Source organism: Cygnus atratus, chromosome 6, assembly GCF_013377495.2.
Source record: "Cygnus atratus isolate AKBS03 ecotype Queensland, Australia chromosome 6, CAtr_DNAZoo_HiC_assembly, whole genome shotgun sequence".
Taxonomy (NCBI): Eukaryota; Metazoa; Chordata; class Aves; order Anseriformes; family Anatidae; genus Cygnus; species Cygnus atratus.
Window position 1 is genome coordinate 26956411 of NC_066367.1, and position 17844 is coordinate 26974254.

The 17844-nt window shown below is 43.5% G+C and overlaps 1 protein-coding gene across 2 annotated transcripts in view; it reads right to left on the bottom strand.

Annotated features, from left to right (window-relative positions):
* The window catches only part of EPB41L5 (erythrocyte membrane protein band 4.1 like 5), a 55611-nt gene that overhangs the window by 37151 nt on the left and 616 nt on the right, over positions 1-17844 (bottom strand). For both annotated transcript variants that reach the window (XM_035536933.2, XM_050711744.1), the window contains 5 exons: positions 8129-8233; positions 4620-4662; positions 3416-3494; positions 579-623; positions 220-272 (listed from right to left, as the gene is read on the bottom strand). In XM_035536933.2, the coding sequence (XP_035392826.1) occupies positions 220-272; positions 579-623; positions 3416-3494; positions 4620-4662; positions 8129-8233 (325 nt within the window). The remainder of the gene's footprint in view (positions 1-219; positions 273-578; positions 624-3415; positions 3495-4619; positions 4663-8128; positions 8234-17844) is intronic.

Sequence of the window (17844 nt, forward strand, 5' to 3'; positions counted from 1 at the left end):
AACCCCCTTGTACTGTTTCCTGAGGACTCAAGTAATTTTCTATACATACTGTCAGCAAAATTACAAACAAGAAGAGCTGTTTCACATTGGATTGCTGGAACCTGTTGGATTGGACAGAACCTGTTTTCTGGATACTGCAAGGACAGACTAAAAGAAGCAGTAATAGTCTACCCAAAGCTGTTCACACAACTTCTTCCTTCCCCACTCATACCTACTCACCTTGCATATTATAAGCTGCCAGCTGGACGGCTGTGTCAAAAGGACATTCCAATCTGCCATAAAAGAAATGCCTTGTTAAAACCTCATCTGAAACTAGCAGACAACTCATATACCTGACAGTGACAAATGGTACAAACATTTGGGGTAAGGAAGTGGAAAAGGATTAGCAGATTTTCATCAAACTAACAAGAGATAAGTAGGCATTCCTCTGCTGCTACTCACGCACACAAAAGCAGTATTTTGGAGAAAAAGTTACATTACTTAGTAAGTCTTACTAGTTGTCCAAATATAACAGCTAAATAAATCCTATGCTAAACACACTGTAGTTGTCTAAAAGACTATTTAGTGGGGATACTTACTTTCCACTAAGAATATCCAGTTTTAGCTGCAGAACAAATAAATACCTGCAGGATTAAATGAGAAACAAAAGTCATTGATTAACAGTTCTAACGTGTCACTCAGCCAAGAGACGGCAGTTAGAGCCTGAAAAATTAAAGAGTCACATACTCTTCACACGGGTTTTCAAGACTGAAGAAACTACAAAGGCTTTATCAATTGCGTTAGTATGGCACACACTTCAAATGAAGTAAACACAAAACTAGAAGTTATCAGAAGCTGAACTACAGTGCTGCATGGAAAAAGAAACAGAATACCTAAATAAGCCTCATTTATAATCCCAGGATCCTACATGGGCACCCTACAGAAAGAGATCTGGGAGTGCTGGTGGACAGCAGGCTCGGCATGAGCCAGGGGAGGTTCAGACTGGACACTGGGTAAAATTTGTTCACTCTCGGGGTGGTCAGACACTGGAACAGGCTTCTGAGTGAGGTGGTTGATGCCTTGGTCCTGTCAGTGTTCAAGAGATGTTTGGGCAATGCCCTTAATGACACGCTTTAACTTTTGGTTAGCCCTGAAGTGCTCAGGCAGTTGGACGAGATGATCTGTGTAGAACAGTTTAGTTGGAAGTTTAATAAGCAAAGAACAACTTGCATCTTCTGCATTTTCTTCATTATCCACAGACATTGATCTCATTAGAGAATGAATACTTAAAGTCTCTCAAAAATAAATGTTCACGATATGGATTGGTTAGCTAAAAATCTAACCCAGAAAGCTGACTGCAAAGTGACAAAAAAATAACCAGTAGGCTGCAGCCTTCTCAGATCACTGACTCTTCAGAGCCAGATTTCCATCACTGCCTTGTTTATTTAGAATTCCTCTTCTTGCTTAGAAATTTGCAGGCATTAAAGAAAAAGCACTTATCCCCCTCTGGGGTGCAGCACCTAGCCTTCTGATCCAGTACCCACAAAGCACATCCCTCCTGCTCTATCGTGGCACACAGCTTTCCCTTCACAACTGAGGTAGTCTTATCAGCTAAAAGGCTGACTTCAGCCATTGCACCTGATTTGAATTGCACTGCAGATGAAGAGGAGCCTCACACAGCCAAAGATTGTTCTCTTTCAACTGTGATGTTCACCAAGACCACATGTGCTTGTCTCCTCACAGTAACACACATGGGCATGAAATGCATACAGGCATTTTTCCTACAGGTCCCTTGGAAATCCATGAATGGATTTGTCAAAGCATTCATCACCCAAAGCTGGCCTCTAGATGGGGAATACATTTGTTCAGTACTGACCATGGATATGAAAAGAATGAGCGCAGGCTTCCTGTATGGAGTGGGTGGGACCAACCTGGACTTATCAGCCACACACCACCTGCAAACAGTTCGAGCATACTTCCCATGCTCGGGCTGTACTGCATGACCTCTGGCTGGTGGCATCTGACGGACGGGAAACTGGAAGAAAACGTGAGTAATCTGCACCTGTGGAAGCTGACAAAGGCCTCCAGCTGGGTGTCCTGCCACACAAAGGAAAGGCAGAACCCTTGGAAATCCACTGTGACACCTGTAACCCATAGCAGAGCTCCCTTTCCCACCGCTTCTTTGTAAAATAGTCTCGAGACAGAGGAAAGGCTTGCTGCACTCCTGGTCTGGAGGATTAGCTAAGCAGACAGACAGGGTTTAGAAGCCCTCAGGTTTCAATTCTGCCATGCTAAAACCTGCACAGCAAGGTCTGACTGGCAGAGCTCAGTCAAGATGGATGAAAACGTTTCACGCTGGTAGGCACACAGAGGTCTGAACTTTTTCTATTACTGTGATTTTCAAAGACAGCAGTTGATTCAGGAACATATATCAGGGGTAAAACATTCTTCCCGGGTTGCCAAGAAAGAATTAAAACAGTTATAGCACTATGTTATCACTTGCAAGCATGAAGCTGCTCAGAGTACATATGGCTGCACACGGTAATGCTACTATAATCCGCCTGGTAGCTCTCCTAGGGATTTGGCTAAAGTGCAGATCGAAGATTCACACAGATAAACCTAAAAAAAAAAACAAACGAATGCACTTCACACTCTTACAAATGGCTGAGGGTATGAAGTGTCTACAGCTGACAAGAAAACATAAATTTGTTTTCTCTCCAAAATGGATCATCAGCAGTGGTGACAACAATGCAAAGAAATGTTGTCTTTTACAACAGATTTATACAGCTGACAGATGGTAAATTGTGTTCTCTTTCAAAGCACCCCAAATACGTCTCAGTCCAACATGAAACGCAGCATTATGAACGGGTATGTAAAACGCTTTTAACAAAAGAAACTGCTGCTTACCTGATAATACAATCCTACGCATACAGTACTGTCAACCCACATCAAAACATAGCGGTAAAATAGTTTTTCTCTTTGCATAACCCTTTGCAAAATATCACAGACGTAATGAAACTTAACCAAACTTATTTTTTGCCAAAGAAAAGCCCCAAATTGCAATTCAATGTTCTTCTGCCTAAAAAGACAGGATGACTGCACACAGCTTAAACTAAATACATTAAGCAGAATAAAAAAAGAAAAATTATGGCAGTTCAGTAAAAAGTCTGTCCATTGTATACATACAGATCAGTTGCCAGAGTCGCATAATGAAAAACAGTGCATCAACTAATATACTAAATATTTGCATCTTTTTAAAATACATCTCATTTATTTCATAAGAGCTACACTAGATACATTTATAAACGTTCAGGTAAGCAACCAGCTTTAAGGAATTCCCCAAAATGCTTCAAAACTGTTCAAATAAATACCACAGAAACATTTTCCTGGCCTTATTTGGGCACTTGACCGTCTCTCGTCACAAAATTCCTCTTACCTTGTTAGCTCTTCACGCAGATTGTTGGGCTCTGATGAGTAAAACTTCACACGAAAATGCAGACAATACGGTGGGCCAACTGCAAAGAAGAATTTATTCGAGACAGCAGCAACAGTTACTGGACCAGATTATTTTATTACACAGAATCACATCACAAACATTGACTAAAATTGGCCCTGTCCTACCACAAGGTCTTAGGCAGGAATCAATTTGTAGCAGGAAAACGCATGAAAAACATCAGGATGAACGTACACTTAAATATATGCACAAAATAGTTTTATATTTATTTTACAAGTCAATCCAACAGATGTTGGATGAAGTTGATCTGTCTTGCCAAGAGCACACAAATCTAGGTTAATCCTCATATTTAAGGACTCCATCCATCACCAAGAAAGCTGTGGGTCTTGGCTCTGCAGTCAATCAAATCCCTAGGTACTCTGTTGGTGTCTGTAATGCCTTTCCAGAGCTCTGGGAAATGCCCACTGTTGACAACTTTGGCCTGCATATTCCACTGAATTTTAGACATATTTTAGGGGTATATAATAGACCCTTTTGGGGAAGAATCATTTTTTTTCAGAAACTGAAGAGTTAACCCAGCAAAAGGATGGTTTAACAATTCTTTAAAACGTGCAGCTCTCTGTTGATTCTTGCGTTTGACAGGAGGAATTTTCTCTGATGGTGCTTCCAAAATTTTTGTTTTGGTAATAAAGCACCACAAATCCCCGAAGACTTCCCACATCAGATAGCAAGGAAGCTGCTGAGCAAAATCAGTTGATGTCACAGATTACCCCAGCACAGACCACTGAACCAAACAGGCCACAATGAACGCTTGTGTAGCGAGTAATGACCTGAGGGACAAACACAAACAGATCAGGGCATTCTGGACCACTTCAAGGGATGGAGGCTCCATGACAAGTTTTCCTATAGGCAGAATCTGTGATGCTGAAGCATCTTCAGCTGCCTTGTCTCTATTTAAACTATAATTAATGAGCCTCTAACATGCTTAATTAAGGACATTAGATGAAAGTAATACGAGCTGCAGAGGGAAGAGGTCATTAAGCAATCAGCAGCAGCATGCTGGGTTTGGGTTTCAGTCCCTATGTTACCCCTCACAGAACACAGTTCCTTCCTCCCCACCACTTCAGCTCTGTGCCTCCTGTATGCTCTATGTGAGGTCCAAAGAGAAAATGGAAAAGACACTTACTTTTCACTTGCTTTTTAATGCTTTTTGTGTTGTCCAACCAATGCTGAAAAACAAATTACTCTCATTGAATCAATAAAGAAATCTCACAAAAACCCCACAATATATTCATTTGTGAAGAGCATGTTGCAATAGCAAGTAGTTCGCTAAAACAATCTAATCCAGATCTTTTACAATTCGTAGTTCTTAGTGCTCATTGAAGATACTCTTTGTAATGTAAAAACTTTGTAACGCAAAAAGTTAGCACCAGAAATATCCTGAAGTACCTTATCTAAAGCCCATCTTCCAGAAAGTATTATCTACTTGGAGAAAAAAAAAAAGTATTGACAAACTAATTTAATCACTAAAATTGTCACCCTGTCCAAACAAAAACTGAATTGGCACATTAGTAGTCAGCCAGTGACAGTGTCAGAGAGGCATAAATTATAACTCAACTTTCTGACTCTGCTGTTTGTGATCACTCCGGTGTGGCGAGGAGAGACAAAATAAATACTGCTGTCTTTCAGTCATTTCTTTAGGTCACTCAAGCATAGTAAATAGCAGCAAAGCTGTCTATGTCTGAACACAGGGTCAGCTCCACCCAACTGTCCAAAACCTATTCACAGCTGACATTTAGCAATTGCTGCATGGGAGGACAGAAGTCACTGCCTCACCTACTAATGCTAATGATAAGCTACATACTAGATGTGGAGGCTAACTCTCTGAGGACAAAAGTAATGGCTTCACTTACACTGCATGTAAGAGCATGTGAAAAATAAGCTATATGTGGCAGGTTGACAGAAACACCTACCTGTAGACGCTATACTTCCTAACGTCATATATTCCCACTGCTGAAGTGTTTACACCAGGAAATAAAGCTGGAAAACTGACACCCAGCCAGTGGTAGGGACCTGCTCTGCAGCGCTGTGGATACACAAACAGCTCCCTCCTCTGAAGGAGGTAACTCGGTTCACGGGGAACACAGCACCCTGTTCAACATCACAGCACTGGCTGAGCTGCCGGAACAATCCACCTTGCACACCACGTCCTAGGTGCTTCACACTGCCCAAGGTAACACCACCTCATTAGGTCGATCCCAAATGTCACCTTGAAACTAATGCGGATGAATTATACAATTAGCAACACACCTTTCGTTCAACTACGTGCCACGAAGTTTACAGCGGGCCCCAAGCAGGACAGAAAAGCAACAGGGGTATGAGAAAGAACCGGTATTTTCAGGTTGCAATGCCAAGTGCAAACACGTTCCTGTCTTGGAGCAGCCCTGCCTTCTGCAGGGAGTGCATAAAGCCGACCTGTAACGCAGCCAGGGCACGCAGTGGCTGATATATTAGGTGCAGATCAGAACAACTGAGCCATCGAGTGTTGTCGTGCATGCACCTGGAAATGCTCTTAATAGTTACTAAAACAGAGCTGCTACAGAAAGCTATTTGAAACGTTATCTAATGTATTTTTTAAATAAAGCAGGAACCTTAAGAGGAATGAAGCAAATATTTGTCTACATTGCTTACAATGCCAGTGAAATGGAGTTGAACATTTTTTGTTTCTTTAAGAAAATGATACCACCTCTCTTCCTACTTCACAAACTCACCTGCTCTCAGAGACAAGTGACTTGCTCCTTCCTCCACCCTAAAAATATGTGAACTCTCCACCTGAGACTTGCAGGTGATTTAGACACAGGAACAGCAGAGAGAGCCTTTTGTAGGCTGCAGGACTGCCTGTGCACGCCCGCCTCATCCCTTCTGTTTTCTCTCATCTCCTCCACATTCCAGTGGAAGGCATGAGAGGCCCGAGACAGGCACTGACAGCGATTTACTCTGCTCAGCTCTTACCAGCACTGCCTACAGGAGCCTGGTTTGGATGGCATGGGTGTGCTGGAAGAAGGGAAGCAACTGCTTTCAGATGGAGGGGAAGGAAGGGAAAAAAACAACATGCGCATGGACACACACAGACGACAGGAAACTTAAGATTGATTCCAAGCGATTAAAATGGAATTCAAGTGGACCTGGCAAAAAGATCCTTTAAGTTTACATTTTGACAAGAGTTTGTTCAACACAGCCTACTCCTGAAATCCAGAGATAAAGTTCACTAAAACAAGAAGCAATACAGACAACGCACCGGACAGAGCACTGGAAGTCATTACTAAAACAGTTTGCTTCTTTGGAAATTAAAAAAAATAAAAAGCAATATTTTGAGAAGGTACAGTAGTTTTTTTGTTGGTGGTGCCGTTGCTTTTAATTAAGATGATGAGGCTAAATCTGGTCCCTCGCTTTGCAGAATTAATGGCTGCATACTTAGTGGCAATGCTATACAACCGTTTTCAGCATTAACCACTGCAGTACACAAAGCAACTGCTAGAGTAACAAAATTATGCTCTACAACTCCAGTAGGAATAGCAAGTATTTGATGCTTGCAACCTGAACGTTTGACTTAGGAATCTGCCACCTGTTAAACGATCCATGTCTCCTTATGAGAAAGTTATCAGCAACCTTCACATGTCCCATCACTGGCCATGCTGTGCTGTTCAGTGTCAGCCTGAACCAGAGCCACTCAAATTAACAATAGCCCATTCCCTTGGCTTCACCAGGATTCAGATCACGCCTGGTACACTGTGAACAACCTTGCAAACACCTCCTTCTGCCACCTCTCGCCTCTTAGTGCAGGGAAAAGTAACTCCTCCTAACCATCAGACTAGCAACGAACATAGAAATCACATGAAAATGACAATTCTTTCCCTTTACAACTTGTTTCAAGAACTTGTTTAAAGAACCCAGTATCCAAAATCCTAAAAAGTAAAACGCCTTTTCCTCCTCTGTTCTGCAAGAGGCTTAAGACCATTTTTACTACTAGATCTGCAACCCAGCAGCACCTAGTCCTGCTAGTCATGAAGTTTGCTTCAGATGCTGAACAGTTAAATTATTTCCTCAAAAGAGAAATGTGCTCTACAATTACGTGCTAAACACTAAACTCGACCCCCGAAATTCTGAAAAGAAGCCATGAGGCTTTCAAACATGCATATATACACAAAGACTTTCTAGCATTCCACTTAAACACAAACGAAAAAACCAGGAAGTAAACATGCAGCTAACCTTCCAGGCAGGACTACGTGCTCAGCCAGAAGCATCGTTCACATGAAACTACAACTGCAAGTGAAAGAACTGTGGTTGCTCCTGACAAACATTGCCCTGCTGCTGTTTTCAAAAGTGGTTGCATGAACTCTCAATGCAAACGGTCTGGTACATGCAAGCACAACCATACCCCTCTCAAAAACTCCTCATCGCAGGGCTGACTCACAACCAATCTGAGCAAATCCCATAGGTACCCTGCTTGCTAAGACTATTTCCCAAGCAGACGTGAACAAGATGACTTTCGCTCAAAAGAATGTTGAGTTAAACTTGGGGTCACTTTAATACAACAGAGAGCTTCCGCACAGACCATAACTCAAAAAAAAGACAGCTTTCTTTTAGCATTTTTGTCAATATTAAGATTTAACATTTAGACTGACTGCTACTCACCGCCACTTGTGCAGAATCCATGAACCTTAATCCAAAGTAGTCACTTTCTATAAGGTCCAGATGATACATGATCTGCTCAAACAGGAGCTGGCCTTTGGCTTTTTTCTGAAAATACAAAAGGATTTAACACTTAGCAGGTGGATCTACTGTAGCATCTACCTTTTCTATTCATTGCAATTCCAAAAGTAAGAGGACTCCAAAATCTAAGTTTCTGACAATACAACCTGTAAATGATTTTTTCTTATATTTCTTGTTTTTCTGAATGACAAACGTACGCCCCACAAGGAGCACACATAATAAGCTTTTTTGAAAAACGTCCACATGGCCTTGCGCGAGGCTGAAAGTGTCAGAATGTCACTTCATCCTTGTCCCTTTTAGGCCTTCCTTTTCCTTCTCCTCCATGAAGTTCAATAGGACTGGAAACACAGCTAGTATCATTGACAGTAACTAATACAGTGGAAGATTTTCAGGGTGAATTGCTCCAGAACTGACTACCGTTTGCTAACTAGGCGATTCACCAGCGCTGGAGTGGGTAGAAAAGCACACTGCATCGGGCTACAGCATTCCATTAGCAGGTGCTTTTAGCGACTGCCAGGAAACTGTCTGGGGCAAGGAACTTTAACAAACAGCCCTTAGATAACGTATTTACGTAAAACTCAGCTTGTAGGTGCAAAAAGCCACTGCATATGCATACATAATTTATGAAGAAAACAGCTCTGGTCCCAAGTAAACATAATTTTTTACAGTGGTGATGTAAAAAATTAATCAGATGTTTTTGAAGAGAAGGCATGTAAATAACACTGAGCAGCTTCTATACAACATACATTTTTCATGCTATGAACTCCTTCATAATAATGCATTGAAAGAAAAGCTTAACTCTAACACTTGAGATGCCTAAAAGTAATACAAATACATGAATAAATTAAGGGCTCAGAGTACAAGCCCCGGTGCAGAAAAGAATTATTTTTATATCCAAAGAAATGCACAGTAAGCATAAATCCTTCCTGCAAGGAGTTTAACAATTTTTGTATTTCCATAGCATCTTGCAATCTTTGCTCTAATATTTATACATTCACAACTTGAGAAATAGGCTTTCTAAAGATATGCCATTAATGGGCAGATTTAGTCCACCCCTCAAAATTCTTGGCCACATAGAAAGAAGTTTCAAGGTGAATTGAACAGAGTACCTAACCCTAGTATCTGAACACCAACACAGACAACACTCCAAGATGCCCATAGTTTACAAATGGATTTTCAAGAATAAGCCAGAATTCTTATTCTCAGAAATAACCTAGTTCAATCACTGAATTATAATGATGTAAGAAAAGAGGCATACATAATTTTGCTTCCTTCCTCTGCTCTGATCTTCAAGTGTTTTATATTTAATCTGGTAATCACAGTCATTGGTTTACCCTATGCTTCACTTAAATCCGGAACGACATTTCATAGCCCTAAGTAAAATCACAGAAAAGTCTGCAAACCCAATCTGCCTAAACAAGTTCTCTTGCGGTTATTTGTTTCCAAGTCTTGGAGAAGGCGGGGGAAGAGGAAAGCAATGAGATCAGCTGCCAACTTCACACTCACAGTTTCTGCAAAACACTGTACAACGAGAATGCTGAGATGCAGACCTCACCAGACTCATTCAGGGCAAGTTTTTCTGTCGGCTTCAAGGAAAAAGCACTTCTTAGGCAGCAGCACTTCCATTACACGGCAGCAAGACTCTCTCAGCAGCAGCCTTAGGGCAAATCACCTACATACAAAACACATTTCTTCCGCTGTTTGAGACAGTGACAGATTTCTGCAAAGAGCAAGGCAGTGAGCTGTTGATACTTTCTCTCAGCATGGGATGTTTTCTTCTTGAGCAAATAACGTGTAAATAGAAGTGGAATTAATTCAGCATTTGCAAGAGCAAAACTAGAAAAAGGCTTTGTTTTGCACCTGATTGAAAGCTAGAAGAAAATCTCCACCTTGTCGCACAGATCGCTTTAGGTTCTTCCCAATTCTTCAGTAAGTCATTTCTTAAAACTGTAATTGACCTGTTAGCTCAGCCAACCCCCAAGATTTCTATGTAACCCTCCTGGGGACAGGCAACGGAGCAGCTGGGCTGGAATTTCTGCGCGTGCCGTCTCGGGCTGCCGACACCGAAACGCGCCCGTGCGCACCCACCCGCGGGGGGGTTCCCCTGCCGGAGGTGATCGCCCTTCTGGCAACCTCCGCAGAGGACTCACGGGCCACCAAGAGGACCCAGGATGACTGATATAGCACAAGGTCCCTGAAGTACAGCGCCGGAGCAGCAGGGGAAAGGTTTCCAGGGCTGCTGCCTGTTCCGTGCCGTACATCAGCGGGGCTGTCAGCACAGAACTAATTACGCAGCGCTTTGCATACGACCTAGAGCCGCAGTTGCTGTATTCGGTGGAAGTCTGCACAAGTTTCACATGCTCCTCAACGTTAAGTTCAAGTTCTTAAAGGCATACCGAAGTCCTCCTTCTTTGTATTTAAGCAATCGACAGACAGGAATTGCACTGCTCTGGTCAGCTTTTACGATTCCAGATCAGCCTATTTGCATCTAATAAACCTGCAATCTCCAACGTTTTCAAAGCTACGCTTCTGCTGCGTCCTCTGGTGAGAAGTTCCCCTACCTCCCCAGTGGCACCATTCAATTTAAATGACGTTTTTATCCTGCTGCTACCCTCCGCTCTTTCCTTTCCCCCCTCTTGCAGCAGGGCTCAGGTTACCCTCCCAGGACAAATATTTTCAAGCTGCTCAGTGGTGACAAGGAACTATTAACTACTCGCTCACAGGCAGTCCAGCAGCGGCTGGTTCTGCCTCCAGGGGACAAATTAAGCTCCCCATGGGTTTGTAATGCTCTAAGACCTGACGACTTGATTTATACAGTTTGCCGTACCCCGTAGGAAGCAACAGCAAACACCGAGCAGCAGGAGAATTGACAACTGAGCTGGGAAACTTAAATAAAACATATCACTTCTGGAGGGCAGGGCATCTAGGGGTCTTGCTATGGAATGCGATCAAAATGAGATCTTCTGAGCACCTTGGTGTGAACCTTGCCCACCCCCGAATGGGAAGGATGCTCCCAGACATGCCCCAATGACATCTCATGCTGTCCTCGGTAACTGCAGCTGCTGGCTGAGAAGGTGTTGCAAAAACAAAACAAAACAAAACAAAAACCACACACTGGTCGCAGCATGAGCAGCCAGGTTGGTGCCGAGCACTATGGCAGCCCCCTGCCTTTTTATCGGGTCTGTAAGGTGAAGGTTACCTGATAAAGAAGTGGTTTCAGCGCCAGCCCTGGCCGGCACAGGCCAGCTTGGATGAAGCGACGCTGGCTTCCAGCAGCTGCGGGCTGGCCCCTTGTGCTCGCTTGTCAAGGCTTTCATCAGGTTTTTATCACGGCAAAGCACTCCCCAACTTGCAATACTTGGGGAAAAACAAAAAAAGAAAAAAGCCCACCTAATGAATTTACTGAAATGTTTTATCTGAGAAGGATTTTCCTCCTCTGTTTCTTTCATTAAGGAGATCCCCGTGCAGGGCGAACTCTGAAAAGGCGACGAATAAATAGGCTCCATCGCTGGGGGACTTTGCCCTCACATCTCTGCCGCTGTACTTCCGATCTGCCACAAGATTTCTTGAAATAATTGTGTTAATACTGCTTGTTAACAGCGATTCGGAGTAGCTGTTGCCTTCAGCAGCCACTGAAGGGCAAAACCCTTCCTGGCTTTTGCCAACTTCTAAAAAAAAAAGGGTTGCTGTTCATGTGCCTACCAGTTTCCTCACAAAGACCCCATACGCCACCCGGAGAGGCTGGGGACACCCACTGAGAACTTACAGTCACTACGAACCCTGGATGCTACCCATGCACACGTGCAGGTCACGGCAGTGCGGGAGCATCAGATGAGCCTCTCCATTTCTTAAGAAATTAATTCCCCTTTCTCCCAAACTGCACACTTCAAGAAATGAGTCAAGAGAAAGCTCTAACAGTGAGCTTTAAGCAAAAAAAAATTCACTCCAAACATGAAAACAGCCCCGATAGTTAACGCCGTTAGCCATCAGGGCTTGCTGGAGAACTGGAGAGGGTTAAAACCCAAGGGCAGTGTTAGAAGCACGGAGCTGATTTCAACACCCATCATAACTGCAGGGTTATTAGAATACTATACAGAAGGATTTTAATGTACTATGGCCAGGCTTGCTGAACCTACAGATAAAATGATAAAGATTCAAAACACTCCCACTTGTCAGCTTGTTTTGCCAGAACTCTCTTATTTATCCCCTCCCAGAAACCAATTTACGGCCTCTGTGAGGTGGGGATTGGGCTCTTCTCCCAAGCACCAAGTGATAAGATGAGGGGAAATGGCCTCAATTTGCGCCAGGGGAGGTTGAGGCTGGATATCAGGAGACATTTCCTTACTGAAAGGGGTGTGCGGCATTGGAACAGGCTGCCCAGGGAAGCGGTCGAGGCACCATCCCTGGAGGTCTTTAAGAAATGCGTAGATCCGGAACTTAGCGGCACGGTTTGTGGTGGACTTCAGTACTAGGCTAAAGGCTGGACTAGGTGATCTTAGAGGTCTTTGGAGAATGATTCGATGATTCTGCGATTTCTGGTTAGACATTTGATTTAGTCCATTAGCGTGCCTATTTCCCAATGTTCTTTCTGATACAAACACGTATATGAGCTGTGTCCCCAGCACTAAGGCTTAGCAATTAAATCCCTGCCCCAACAGACTCTCAAACACCTCAGTTTGGTGTTGCACCGTGGGTTTCTCAGCTCAGTTAAGGGTCTCATCGCTTGGACTAACTCTTCACGGGGGCAGATGAGCAGGAAAGCAGTGCTTGGGACAAAACTCGCTGTTACCTGGCGAGTTAGGAGTGCTAAACCTTCGGGGCAACCCAATCGCCCCGCAGCAGGCCACAGAAATCGCTCTGGCAGCAGCCGCACCTTGCTTCCAGCTGCTCTCTTCCTCCAGGTCAGAGCATCACGCAGCACACACAGCAAGCCCAAAAGCTTGACCGTGGTTAGCCCACAGCGAGCAGCCTTCGGGCACGTCTCAGCACGGGCAGCGCTGCTGCTCGGGGCCGGGGAAGGCTGCGCTGCGTGCCCCGGCTCCAGCGCCCCGCTGGGCAAACAGCACTGCAGGGCCCCAAAACAAAAAACATGTGCAGGAAGGGGTTTCACTGGAAACTTCAGTCTTAACACGCAGGCACAAGCAAACGTGTATTTATTTACTCCCTGTTTTTGCCAGCGGAGATACAGTTTGAAAATTTAAAATCTAGCCTGCCTTGAGTGCTGCTAGGATTACTCACTTGCCATTTTAGCCAGAAACTAAATTCTCCAACATTTTTACCATTACTAGATTTTAACCAGGATCTGTCCTAGAGAAAGCACTCTGCATTTTACATTTACAGTTACAAATAAAACAAGGAGCCACAAGTATTTTAGAAACTTATAAAAGCCAGGCTGGATTACAGGGTACAGACACCTATCACAGCACACCCTTGATCCCGCAGTCGGACCAACGGATCGCCTCCCTCCACACAAAAAGCCATCAGCACTCCTCTAACAGCTTGCTGGCAACGTTCTTTGGCAGTCCAAAGAGATTTCTTAATATTTTTTAAATAATCATCACTAATACACTCCTCTCAATCTTATTTTGTAAGCATTACTCCAAAATTGTAAACAGCTTAGCTAATTCTTGCTACTCCACAGAGCTCTTCAACCGGTTTATGTAAGACGTTGTTTTAATGACACTTGATTGTAACAAGGACAAAACCATCTCCTTTTGTAATCTTCACACTAAATTTCATGCATGTATAAGTAAGGCGCATGCTAAGGTGAAAAGCTGCTACGATTCAGATGGCGCCATCCTTGCAATTTGGGTCTTGCACCTTGAAGAGCTTCTGCTAGGTAACCTCTGCCTGAAACTTAGGCTGCATGTACAGAAACTGGAATATAATTAACCTTCTATTAGCTGTGAGAAGATCATGTAAATTATGGGTTACGTGGGGTCAGGTTTTCGTTTTTTTAACCCAAACCCCTGGTTTCTGCAAAGTATGATTTTCCATACTCTCTCTCGCTGTCGTGGGGCTGCCCTTGTTTCTCCCCAGAAATCCATCTACGCATTTTTTTAAAAGGTGCATGTTTCAAATGTATTCTTGTAATTTCATTTATGAGATTTATTTCACAATTTTATTCCCTTTATCCAGGCTATCTTTTCCCTCTCCCTATTCTTACTTAACTAGCATAAGGATTGACTATTTCTACAATAAATACTCAAAGTTTTAGACCTTTTGATTGAAAAATCCTCCCCAGCTTTTGAGCTTTGGGAATTCTGGAAGCATGGTAAGGGGAAGACATTTTTTTTTTTTTTAGTATTATTGCACGGCACCAGCACTAGAAGCAAAATAGGGGATGGAGGCAAAACAGAATTCTCACCTCTCTGCAATCACACTGTTAAACACTACCCACGGGCTTTGAAAACCTAGAGGACAGTGCACAACCTGACTTTTTTGCTGTTGAACCCAAGATAAGCTAACAGAAAAAGGCATGAATGATGAACAATGTCAAAAGCAACACAGTTAACAGCCACCATATATTTTTAAGAAGTTTTTGTGGACAACAGTAAGCTTCTCAGTGTTTTAGCACACATGACTGCAAGTCTGGCAAAAATCACTGAACGGGTTTGGACAAACGCAGAGCTTCAAAACAAGTGGTAGTAGACAAGGAAATCTACCAGGACAGAACACAACGTTAGAATCTGAAATGACAGTGGGGGAAAAAAACCCTTTTGATCTGCCCCAAAGGAACACTGATAACTCGCATGAAGTTCATGCTTCCCATTTTGAACATACCAAAGTGACAGTAAATAGCGCACACAACACTGATATTCTTTAATCATTGACATGGCTGAGAAATAAGTAGATTCTCAAAAAGAATTCAGCCTATGTACTGCTCAGGACTGCAGCTTTGATGAACGGTTCGAGTTAGGCAATTTTTGTAATTAAAAAGAACAGCAGAAATAGAAAAGCAGACAGATCAAGTGGCCTGACAGACACCACAGATAAGATCAGTGGACAAAAAGCAGGGTTACTGCTCGAGCCCTGGCTCTGTGTTTAATACATTCATCTCGACTGCATCATTTACAACGTTCCTTCTGTTTCGTTGTCAATATTTGCAAAAACACCAGCCTTAGCTCCTTAGAAAGGCTCTGAAACATGCTTAGTTTACATGGTTTAAAAAAGGCCACCATAGGGATCAAAGGGAACGTTATTTAAGCAGAAATTCAGCAATCCCAAATCCAGTCAATGATAGGAACGACCACAGTTCCAGAACGCTCTCCTTTCAGTAACAAATTCACTGTAAGGCTTTAGCTCCACAGGCCCTGAAGGCCAGCATAAACCTTACGCTGCCTCTACGTGCTTCTGCCCCACGCTCGGGGAGGCACATGGGGAGCCAGATTGGGGAAGCACTCCAGCTGGAAACCAACAGAACAAACTTACGCTGATTATTTTCAGCCCAGATTTTCCTTGACTTAACTTACTGCCCGGCTGCCAGAAAACGTTTCTCTTGCCAAGGGGGATGAGAAAACAAGGACAAACGCAGTAAGAAAAGCAGCATCTTTTTTCCTGTAGCAGCAACAAGTTAATGCCAGCGTAAAGTATTGATGTAGCCGTGCACTAGGGGAGGTAAGGTGTTCGCTCCTGCCCTCTCCCTTGTGCCAAGGCAACTCTTTTGCTGGCTGGAAATTAACCTGTTTGCTAAATGATTCCGTCTTAGGAAACGCTTTCTGCTATTTACTTTTTTTTTTTTTTCTTTCCCTAAGATGGTTTCGGAGAGCTTAGGTAGACAATAGCACCATACAGCACTGCACCGGCAGACCTGAGGGAGCCTCTCTGGGAACACAGGAGTTCATTTAAACCAGATCTACTGCCAGCCTAACAGGACCAGTCCCAGAAAACAGCTTAGCTCAAAGGGGCCGATTATTCTCAAGGACAGATTTTGTAAAAGGAAAAAAAAAATCTCTATGTGCAGACAAGTATATTTTTAACTTAGCTTTAGATTTTAGAAGGTAATGTTGTTTTTCCAAGATTTTGTACCTTTTGTTTCATCCTCCTTCCACTCCCTGACACTTTTTTGTGTGTCCCAAATACGATCAATGAGAGACACGCGAACAAACATGCCAGAGAGTTTGAAATGAAACATTTAATTTACTTTTAATTTATTGTATTTTAATCACCGAAGGAACTAGTCCATGTCAGCCCCTGACAACATGCTGTAATTATTGTACTTAACTATGTAGATTTAGCTTATTTGTTTGCTGTTACTCATAACTTAGATGTTCATGGACAAGGCTTTCTGCTGGCTCATAAAGAAAAAAGCAAGAGTGCAAAAAAGTGACTGTTTCCTGCAGAAATAAAATAGTTACTGCTATGCCCTGATCTAAGTTTTATAGTCCAGATGGGAGGTCACGACACCTCTTCAGGTTCAATTTATGCTCCTCAAAGCCTTAGAAATGTTGTTACAGGCGCCAGGAATTTGCCTACAGAGCCAACTCCAGCTCCAGTGATTGCTGTTCCGGTTACGTGGAAACACCAATTTACACTTGAGTACTTTTTTGAGTGTAACTCTTGCTATAAAGTGTTTGCGGGCATTCTTGGCCTCAAATCAAACATCCCAGGCACTAAGCAGCACTGGACATGTTTGTTACATTGTTTCAGAGACGTACAAATTAATTTTACTGCCCTCTGTAAATGCCTGTTCGTGGGGCCATTTGGCAAAGAGAGATGCCAAACTGTTCCTTCAACTCTGGATCAGTTGGGCTTCTGGATGTTGCAGGCACTAAACCCCGCTCATGGTGTGAACAACGCTGCTCAGCACACCACCGAGTTGGGCTTTCCTTGGAAAGACATTGAAGAACGGTGCTTAAAGTATCAGGGAGGAAAGAAAAGTCATTTAAGAACAACAACTGCTCTGCACGCTCTTTCTAGCCAGCAGCTCCAACATCGGCACAAATGTTAATTAAAGCCAAAACCCTACAGAACTGGCCAGAAGACCTCGCAGGGCCACAGCCTCCTAACTGAGCTATGTGAGCTCAAAACAAGTGGCAAACGCCTCCAACACGTGGAAACAGAAAGGCAACGCACAAGGCTCCTGTTGCTACTGTTTGTCCTGCTGCCTGAACGCAGGTATGTAATTAAACGCAGGTATATAATTAAACATTGACACGTGCATATTAAGGGAGCTTTAGAAATGCAAAGCAGCGGCTAACACCTCACTCCCAACAAAGCCCTGTGCCATGAGACAGCCCTTGCTGTATCACCTGCCCCGGGGAGGGGAAGGAAGGAGAGTTCGGCCCTTCCCCAGCAGAAACCTTCTCTCCCCCTCCCAAGTCAAGGATGAGATACAAGGTGCCTGGACGTAAGAACAAAGCAAGCAAAACCCATCAGGAATTTACTCGTAGTACGTGTAAAAAGCAGAGCAAAAGAACAGCTGAAATACGAATCCCTAGGACCGTGCTGCGTAAGAGCAGCGAGCGGCTACGCGCACATGGAAGAGCCGGGGGTGCTGAACGCCTCCTGGTGCTGCAGCCCTTCTCAAGTGATGTATGCCGAGGGATTTCCTTCCCTAGAACCACAGGGTCGTTAGGGCTGGAAAAGACCTTCAAAATTAGGATTGGAAAAGACCTCCAGGCTCATCGGGTCCAACC